Source organism: Colias croceus, chromosome 4, assembly GCF_905220415.1.
Source record: "Colias croceus chromosome 4, ilColCroc2.1".
In the NCBI taxonomy this organism is placed as follows: domain Eukaryota; kingdom Metazoa; phylum Arthropoda; class Insecta; order Lepidoptera; family Pieridae; genus Colias; species Colias croceus.
Window position 1 is genome coordinate 2,496,949 of NC_059540.1, and position 10,732 is coordinate 2,507,680.

General features: G+C 33.0%; 1 protein-coding gene across 2 annotated transcripts in view; it reads right to left on the reverse strand.

Moving 5' to 3' along the window:
* LOC123691473 (CD63 antigen-like) overlaps positions 1-9,371 on the reverse strand; it is a 30,260-nt gene extending 20,889 nt beyond the window's left edge. For both annotated transcript variants that reach the window (XM_045635885.1, XM_045635884.1), the window contains exon 1: positions 9,190-9,371. In XM_045635885.1, the coding sequence (XP_045491841.1) occupies positions 9,190-9,249 (60 nt within the window). In that variant the 5' untranslated portion in view covers positions 9,250-9,371. The remainder of the gene's footprint in view (positions 1-9,189) is intronic.
* Between the last annotated feature and the right edge of the window lie 1,361 nt (positions 9,372-10,732).

The following is a 10,732-nucleotide window of genomic DNA, read 5'->3' on the forward strand; positions in this document are numbered from 1 at the left end:
CCAAACGACATTATTAAAATTAAGTCAATACTTTAAAACCATAAGCTTAAGGTCAATGCAGACATAAGCAATTAACCCTCATTGTAGGTAATTGCGCGAATTAACGAACGCGAACACTAGTTAAAACTAAAAGATTTATCTTTATACTTTTACCGACGATGCGTAAGTTTTAATTAAATTTTTAACATATTTTTAAAAAAAGTAAGTACCGAATAACTGGATGTAAGTGGAGTGCCTACATGATAGGAGTGAATTTAGTGCATCATTCGCAGATTTTTATCTAATTCAATTTCATCTTAATTAGGAGGAATGATTTTTGGTTTAATTTTTACTAAAGCTTTAACAGCGATTTATCAATATTCGAAAAATTTAAATTAGCTGATGAGGCGTACCTAGAATTGTTTTCGAATTAATTTGTATTTAATGAAATTCAACTCAATTACTCCAACTATTTTATTAATTTTTAAAATAAACTTGGAATATTATGTAGCTCAAAAATCGAATTACCATTTGGAATTGGATACTGGATAGTTAGATATCTATATATACTAATATTATAAAGCTGAAGAGTTTGTTTGTTTGTTTGTTTGAACGCACTAATCTCGGGAACTACTGGTCCGATTTGAAAAATTCTTTCGGTGTTAGATAGCTCATTTATCGAGGAAGGCTGTAAGCTATATAGGTATCATCACGCTAAGACCACTAGGAGTCGATCACTGTAGGTAAAACCGCAGGGCACAGCAAGTGCAAATATATGTATAGTGATATTTAGTTCTAGATTTTTCTATATTATATAGAGGCTATATTTCATCACGCTACGGGCAACAGGAGTGGAGCCACGGGGGTGAAACCGCGCGGAGCAGCTAGTAAATGATAAACTTAATAAAAAACATTTGTTTTAATTTACTAAACAAGAAACAGATATAAAAAATTATATCATCAACAGAAATATACAATATTTATTGAACATTCCATTTTTATCATCGTGAAGTTCAGCGAAGGGCAAAAATTCAATGATAAAAATGTAAAGCGAATAAAAATCATACTTTTATTATTTGCCGAATTTAGCAAAATATAAGATTAACAATTGCAACTACATTGTGTGATAAGTACGTTTCTTATATCGTTCAGGAATAATTTCACGCATGATCGAGAGCCAAGTTACAGAAACAATAGTCACAGGTAGCTATTGGATAGGGCGATAAAACCTTTATGTCGGTCATTCACCTCCCGTGACGACCTACATTCGTTTAAAATAGACGAACAAATTTGATTCAAACCGCTGTTAATGAGATTTCCAAGATTAACGCTTACGGGTGGCTTTTAATGAGGTTCCTTTGAAATGCACCTCTTCGTTAAGCGTAAAAGTTTTATGCAGAAATGTGGTGATTAAAGTGATATTTAATGTTTTAAGGGCCATTGGTAATGACAACTTGGTAAAGCTAAAATCTAGGATATTCTGCAATACTGCGTATCAACAAAAGAAAATGCATTTACGCGTTGTGTATTAGGACTAGTTCCTTGAAGCTAAGGTCAAGTTCTGCAAGAGTGTTACAGTTAGTAGCAAATAGAATTCATTTTACAATGTAGCAATGATAGAAGATCTTATCTCTCCTGTAAATTTTAATCGTGAGTAAAAATGTTAATTTTACTTTTAATGGTACCTATAGGTATTTTTTAATTGTATATTTTACTTTCATATAAGCGTAAAGTCTAGAGATATGCCAGTTCTTAACGGAACATTAAGCCTTCTGTTATTTTATTACCTACGGTAATTAAGATCTAGCCTAGCCCTTTCAGACGTTAAGGTCATCGCCCGTTAAACAACGGTGGCCGGAGGGGGATCAGTTTGCAGTATCGAGATGTCTCCGTCACCTTTGTGTTCACCAGGCAAGAACTTACCGATCCGTTTCACAAAGGAATGCAAAGGAGGCTTGCTTGGTGAAAGCATCCTTATTAATTTTACTTTTGAAATAGTAGAAGGAAAAAATAATTTTACAGCTCGTGTAGCTTTTAACGTTTAACTATGTAGAAAGACTACTTATCCCTAAGGGAGTCTTCTCTTTTTAACAAATTCATATGATTATTAAAAAATTGTAGTATCATACGATCAGAGCAAGAAGGTTATTTTCCTTTCCTGGTAAATAAAACAGATTAGAGAAGAACATACGGATAAAATATCGTTATAGTAGTCCTTTCATACCGTCTATCAATAGGTTTAGTTCAGCTCCTTATAACTTTACCGTATAGAGTCTCATCTATAAAGAATCTCTTATTACGTTCTCTCTGGCTTAACGGATAAGATGATTGCTCTTGAGTAGGTAGCAGTTAAAGGTCGTCAATTTAATTTAATTTCAGCCCAGACGTAAATGGTCAAATTACCACGTAATCTTTGCTTGACGTACGTGGATGTTTTGATGTTGTTTGATTGAGACATTTCTGTAGGTAGAGATAAATTCTGTTTGGAAATACCTATTCAATAGACTAAAATGTATTCTATTAAATATATTCAATTTATTATTTAAGTGAGTACTGAACGGCAGTTTCTTTCTTTACAAACCCAATTAATATGCAATTATAGAACTGGTAGTGTACACTATCGTTTAGATAACGTATATTAATTAAGTTAATAGTGGACGTTTGGAGCATTTAGAATGCATAGAAAATAATTTATCTATCTAATACTATTTGAAATCCGGGAAACTAAGCCCAGAATATAATATATAAATTTAAATTGTATATGTATAAGTCACATTAAATATCACGCACACATCACTTTCGGGGCCAGGATGGCGATTCAACGCTGACCTCACCATCCTCAATAAGGGAAGGGGAACATGCCTTACATCACGTATTATAGGTATCAATAAAATGCCTACACCTTTGCTTCTATCCCTAATGGTTATATAGATGAACACATCATTTCCTACAATTTTATATAAAAGACAATTAATGCTACAATTAAATTAGTGACAATATACTAGTAATTTCACAAGTAAGTACAAACTATCTAGTACATGAATTTTCTCCTTATATAAATGAAGGACACGAGAATTATTTTATTGTTCATTTTATTGTTCTTCAGAAAACAACTAAAGCGATAACCCAAATAAAACTTTAATCGCTTGCATATGAATTAATTGCAAATAACAAGGTTATGAAAGACGCGCAACATCCGAGAGCCATTTGTTAAAAATATTTGCATGTTTTATTACTACATGTGATTGTAACGATTATATTTGAGATAATAATAACTAACCTTACTTAACGAGGATTAGAAAACTCAACAGCAATAGCATTATCTACCTTTTTGTTGCTATAAAAATGCTAACTAATCTAACCATTATCAAACGAAGTTTAAATAAAATAATAAACACAATATATTAACTTATAAAGTTTCTTCTTCTTTTGCCTTTTACTTCAAAAAGGCATATTTTATACTATGCAATAAGAATGATTGATGTTTTCCATATCTTCAACTCTATCTCTGAATTACAAAAATATGAAATACGAAGCCGAGACATTCCACTGCATATTGCAATAACTAGTACTCTTCAGTGTCCATGTTACAGCTTAAAATTAAAGCTGTCAAGTGATTACACAGGTGTAACATTTACAATTACATAACAGTAGGTACTTGTATGTGAAACAAATCGGTCAATTGTGTAAGCGAGCCGAATCTTAACTGGTCACACGTAATACTTAATCTAGATTAGAACATTAATGGCCTATTGCAATTTTCAATCACCATTGTTACATGTTAAAATAAATGGTGATAATGTTGTAATTATGGTAGAGCCCGGTCTTGTCACTTTATAAAAGTGCTTAGGTTTATTATGACTACACCTCCAAGTACAACGATCATATAATTTACTTTATAAAAAATAATATTAATTCTCAAATCAAATCCTTTGCCAATAATAAATTTTTGAAAAGGAAACTTAATGTAAAAATATTTTAAGCGATTTCTCTTTGTTTTCCGAACCGGTAGTACGTAGTTAATTGATGAATAAATTTTATAAGTTTGAGTTTATTCAACTTTACGATTTTCAATGTTAGCGGAGTACGCTTGATGCACGATGAATACAAAATTTTGATCGGAGTACCCATCACTAATAATAATACTCTTTGAGAGTAAAACACTCAATTTACAGCAGAGCTTAATTCAATTAAACAGACTCTTTCGTTAATTAAAGCTTATATTAATTTATCAACGAAATAATACTAACTATGGTCTTTGTAACCCATGTTTGTAAATTTACTTTCGACGTTTATTTTCGAAGAATTTTCGCTGGACAGAAACTGAACAAATCTAAAGCGTTACGTAATCTCAGATATGTAGGGATTGTAACCGCAAACGAGACCGAATCCGGTTTTTCCGGTTCAAATAATCTGGCCTACAATTCAAACCGTCAACTTCTAAACTTTGAGCGACTTTATATGCAGACTCAATGCCTGTCTGTTGTTTTAAACTTTAAGGCCTTTTAGCGATACCCAATGTACCATGTTTCCACATTTGTATTTTGTACATGTGATATGCACAAAGCCAACTCAAAATATTTCAGGCAAGTCTATATACCTAGTCTATACGCAAATTACCGGCCTACTTCCAGACTAGATCATTTAATCCATCTTTATGTCTAAAATTTTCAGATTATTAATACCTATGTACTCTAATAAACTAATCTTAACGCTCATGCTCAGACCTCCTGAAACACAATAAAATCAACGTGTACATACCTAATTGTTGATTTTCATTTATTACGAAATCGAAACTTAATGGTAAAAATTACCAGCACTTACCATGATATCATTGGTCCTGTAACTTAAGTATCAAGGAATCTGCATTAACGCCCCTATTGAAGGCCCAGGGCGCCAGAACGGCGCGGCGTCTCATAACTCAGCATGATGTCACCGCTTACGTCACGTGATCATCTCGAATCGTTGGAATTAGTTATTAGTTACCGAAGCAAACATCCGTTGTTTCGTTGCTTGTTACGTTACGTTAAGATTACAATTAACGTGAGGAGAATCAAAAGGAGATAGAGCTTTAAGAGACAATGTTTAACCTAGCGCAAATACGTGGAGGTTATGTGACTCAAATTTTTACTCTACAACCGGTTTACCGAGTTTGAAAAGATATTAATGCGGTACGATTTACATTATGCCAAATTCAGATAGTTACTTCTTAGTTCTTTTTACAAATGTAGCCAATTTGTCACCGTATGTGAAATATGCACAGGTCCCGTTACCCTTTTTTTTTCCCCCAAGTCAGCACATGATAATAAAAAATCTAGATTATAGTACGCAGTCGAAATGCAGATTTTAAATTGAACAACTCGCACTTAATGGCTCGCATGACCTCATATACAATAATAAACCTACTTATATGAGTTGTCCGTCATTTAAAACAATGTATTTATAGTTATGACACTGTTACTGAAACAATTTGTCACCGTTTAACGATCTAACTGACCTATACTCGCTAAGTAACGCTAAGCTTCGTGTAAGTTAATAAACTTTAAGCGTATTAAGTTCTGGGAAATAAAATGTTGAAGATAATGCAGAATGTTAAATGGTAGCAACATTGTGACAGTTTTGTAGAATACTAGCTAGGTAGGTATGTGGATTAAAAATACTATTGACTTGTCACTTACTTGTTAAATGTTCAAACATTATTCAATTTATGGCCATAAAGTTACATCGGTAGGATGATACTGTTTCTTTCATTTAAAGTTAACTGAAAATACAAAAATAACTTTACGTTCGTTTAACAATTTCGTCATTTTTATAAATATTGGGTACCTATGCCCCAGAGCCTAGAACAATGATAAGGAAACGAATAAAACGCGTTTAAAATGATTCATAAAAATACTTATGTAAAAATCTTGACTTGTCCTATAATGTACATGAGTTTTTCACATGCCTCAACAAAGGAGTAGGAAAATCCTAGTACCTTGAGCCACATCACGTCCGAGACGTTTTCCTTCAGAGCCGAGGATTTTTCCTTGACCCAATTGAAACAGCGTATTTATATTACCAACTCGTTTTAAACAAAAGAAATTTATGGTTTCATATTTTCTTGAAATGGCTTTGTTGGTTTGAGCCAATATTTTCATTACTACAAACTTTTCGTACCTACCTATTTGTAATATGGAATCTGTAGTCAAAGTTCTGAATTTAGTTTCACGTAGGTATACCGGTACGTAGGTATGTTCCCCGTATCTCTAAGCAGAAATATGCTCTATTCTGGTGGTTAGTTCAGTTCTATCCATGGTTCTATTAATGTTAGGGTTTAAAATTTACTAATCGGCAAAGAAATATCTTGTTATAGGTATTATAGCTATTGCTGTAATAAAGACATGTGATAATTGTTTACTCTCATTAAAATAGCGAAACCCGATCACAACCCAAGTTGAGAAGAGGTGTCAAGTAAAGAGATACAAAATTTGTGTCGATCATTATTCATAACTAAATTACACTAGGTATTGACTATACAGGTACCTACCTGTGAAATGTCTTTTTAGCTGACTTATATGGGCCATGTTACCATAGAAGTCAGGGTAATGTCCCTCGCACGAAAATACCTCGCCATTAATTATGCAATGAAACACACCTGTTGCCCCGTACCAAGTAGGTACCTAGGGCGAAGGGACACGGCACGCGAACAAAAATAATCGAATTTTTATGACACACCCTCCGAGCGCATAACTTTTAAATATCAAATTCTATCCCGTAAATAGAAGATAATATTCCTTACAACTTTGCTTAAAGGAGCTTTAAGAGTATCAATTAATTATAGAAGCATAATTATACCATAATTATGTATCTCAATTCCATAATACTCGGGTACCATCATAAGGACACGGATCCAACACGCAGAGGCCCTTTCGAGAACTTTACTGTGTTGTGGGACACCACCCGCAGCCTGCCCATGACTGCACTATTTATTTGTAGGTATAATATTATTATTAGACTCATCTAAGATACCATTCCGATGAAAGAATTTGCACACTCGTACGTGCTTAAAAATCATACAACGTTTAAACAAACATCACGTTAAAATAACAAAGCATTTCTGAAACACGTAATTTTTAAATTCATGGCAACACGTACTGTTTTTTGCATAGGTACATTCGTTACGTCATCTTCATCTTAACATGAGTCACTATTTTCAATGCTGAATAATATGTAAAAAAACTGAAGTGACGTTGTATTGGCATTGAATCATGTATAAATTAGTGCAATTATTGCATTCACGGGATTCATCATAGCTACATTTTTTATGATGTGGGTAGTAGGTACCTACGTACCTACAAAGTACTCGTCGCGTCGTCGTCATCTGGTTGGGTTGAATATGCTATTTTATTGAATGACTAGGCCGAACGTTGTTTTAACAAGCGTATCTCAACATCCAACAAATAAAAATAAAAATATTTATTTATCTCTCCCACAACGGTTTTGCAAAGAACTTTACAAATAATAATACCTATTGTTAGAGCGTTCATTGAATGAAGACTGTTTTAATTTACTTTTTAACCGACTTCAAAAAAAAGGAGGAGGTTATCAATTCGGCCGGTATATTTTTTTTTTTTTTTTTTTTTTTTTATGTATGTACACCGATTACTCCGAGGTTTCTGAACCGATTTACGTGATTCTTTTTTTGTTCGATGCGGGATGGTGTCGAATTGGTCCCATAAAAATTTTATTCGGCTAGGCCTAGTAGTTTTTATTTTATGAGCATTTTTGTCTGTACTCGATGACTTAATTTCAATGTAGCAAGTAACTTTGATTCACTTCCCGGTAACCGATTGAGCTGAAATTTTGTATACGAATGTAAATTGGATAGCGATGAAACATTATCATGACATGGAGCTGATCTGATGATGGAATCGGAAGGTGGCCATAGGAACTCAGTAATATATTGACTCAACTTTATCGAGTTTGGGCTCGTTTGATTCGTGTTGAAAAATACACTAAAAAGTATTAAATAAAAATAACTGCGTTAAAAACAACCGACTTCAAAAACGGAAAAGTAAGAAATAAAAAAGATTTGATATTATTAATTACTACATATTATTTTTATGTGCTATTTATTAAATAGGTTTGAAGTCGGTGCCAAACACTAAGCACTTAGTATTAAGCCCATGCACCGACATCAAACCTTTTTAGTAAATAGCACATAAAAATAATATGTAGTAATTAATAATATCAAATCTTTTTTATTTCTTACTTTTCCGTTTTTGAAGTCGGTTGTTTTTAACGCAGTTATTTTTTTCCAAATGTCTAGAAGAAGACGGTTTGCGATCTATTTCCAACGAATAAGTTAAATGACGTTCAGTCAAGAAGTTGAACGTTAGGTACATAAAACAACTTGAGAAGTAGGTACCTAGTGCATTAGTCATTCAATGAACGCGCTAGTCATTCAATCAAATAGCAGATTCAACCAGATGACTGCGACATACCTATACATAAATTTATGTATAGTTCATACCAAGACGCTTTATTTAAATTTGGGAAGTTCTCAGTCACACAACTCACACATTGATGAGAATCGAGGAAAACTGAAAACTTAAAATCATGCTGTCAAATATACCCTGTATCCCTGTATCCTAATTCTGCATTTGCTCCAATCTAATTTTGACGTGGTAAACCTTAGGTAAAACCCATGACTTATACCTAGGTACCTATTTATTTTTATTGGTTAGGTGGTCACATGTAAATTTAAATCGTAGGCATCTAATTTATCTTAATCTGTACTAGGTAATTAATTCTAACATTTAAATTTCGAATAGGTAACAGAAGAATCGGCCGTTATTTTCAAATAAGACAAATCTGAACTTCTTAGTACCTACAAGGTTTTTAATTTATAAAACGTTGTTAAGTCCCGATTATTACAAAACTATTATTAATACAAGCAGAATATACCTAACTATTTTATAATAATTAGTTAGTCTCTCGCGTGTTTAAAAGCTAGGTATTAGTTCCTATTAAAATAACAATAGAACAAAGGTTGCTATGCTATGGCATGATCAATATTAGAGGCCGGTATTTGAGTACCTGCTTTGAAAAAAGCATTCCGTCACATACTACTGGGCAGCGGGCCACGTAGGTACCCATGGGCTTCACTCTTCGCTGACCATCTGAAACAAAATGAAACCGGTTCTCCCGCCCTTTACTCAAACTCACCGCAACAACCAGGTTGAAGAAAAACAGCACATATTTCACAAAACTCGTTCCACACCCCATATTGAACGCACTTCGATTTACACAGAACTACACAAGTTGAGGTCACACACAATTTTGTTTGGATCGCGCGGAGCGAAACGACGTTATCCACACGACGTAAGAAATGCGACTAAATGAAAATAAACGAGAGATCGCGATGGCGACGTTCCCCTGCCCTGCGACCCCGCGTGCTTACTCATGAATCGTGACCCCTCATTCAATCTATTTGCCATCTCGTTTTTACGTACAGTAAAAGGGAATCAATTAATAGCTCTGTCCTGTTCTGACATCTCATCTCTAGTATTAATCAAATGAATTTTTGGTGAGCTTTTATATCTCGACTCTCGAGTATGATTTAATTTGATCTATGAAACTTATTGTGCAATTAGATGTGGGTAGGTATATTATGATGAGAAAAAATAATATACCTAGATAAAGTTTCAACACAAAAAACAAAACTTTACCCGTAGAATAAACGTTACTTGGTTCTATATTTCATAATTTTACAGGACAGTAGTCAGTACCTAATGTCATCATAAGTATAAATTAAATAAGTTTTTCTAGTAAGTAGGTAAGTAGTAGGTACCTATTTTGTCTCTACCTATTATTAGGAATAAAATTAAATTCCACTAATCACAAAGTTTATAGATAGGTACATAGTACATACCTACCTATTTATTGTAATACTGTGAAAAGACTTACCTGCCTACTTACAGCATAGTCTTGTTATTACAATATAATTTTAAATAGGTACATACCTACCTACTCAGATGCGATGGTCAAAATATAGATAAGAGCCTAACCTCAATTAAATTATTTCAAACATTAAAGTTTAAAGTTTAAACACCTTCCATTACATTTATTATTTTCACAAATATAACTAATCAGTGATTAGTTACGAGTGCTCGTAAATTCGAATAAAACTGCATCGAATAGGAATCAATATATCAGCTGAAAATATAGGTAGAAAGATATTTAAATATTCATTTAAAAAATCAAAACGAAATCCTACGTACAAGGTACATCTAAACAAGTTCGTATTAAGCATGTATTAAGCGCCTTTTTTCAATAAAGCAAAGAAACCTCCCACAACACTTTCGCAGCGTTCTTATTTCACTTTCTAGCAGAACTTGGGTAACCAATACCATATAACAACTTGAGCCTACAGAGAAAGTCTGCTAGTATCAGTTTGTACTTTCCAATTCATTTTGCCCTTATGATATTTCATTCTAAGTCACACTTATATAATCTGTATTGTAGTCCACAGATAAAATACCTATATTGTTTAATTTTTTTTTCTTACATGTTAGATAATTGGCAACATTACTTAAATAACGTTTAATTTAACTCATTTCATTAAATAACGATTATCTAACTTAATTGTGATTTCAGTAGGTACCTACTTATATACAACATTATACAATGAAAAAGCTTAGATATGACAAAATGTGCATTTATGTAGCTTCAGGTCGTTCTGAATAATTTTATTAATAAGTTAACACGT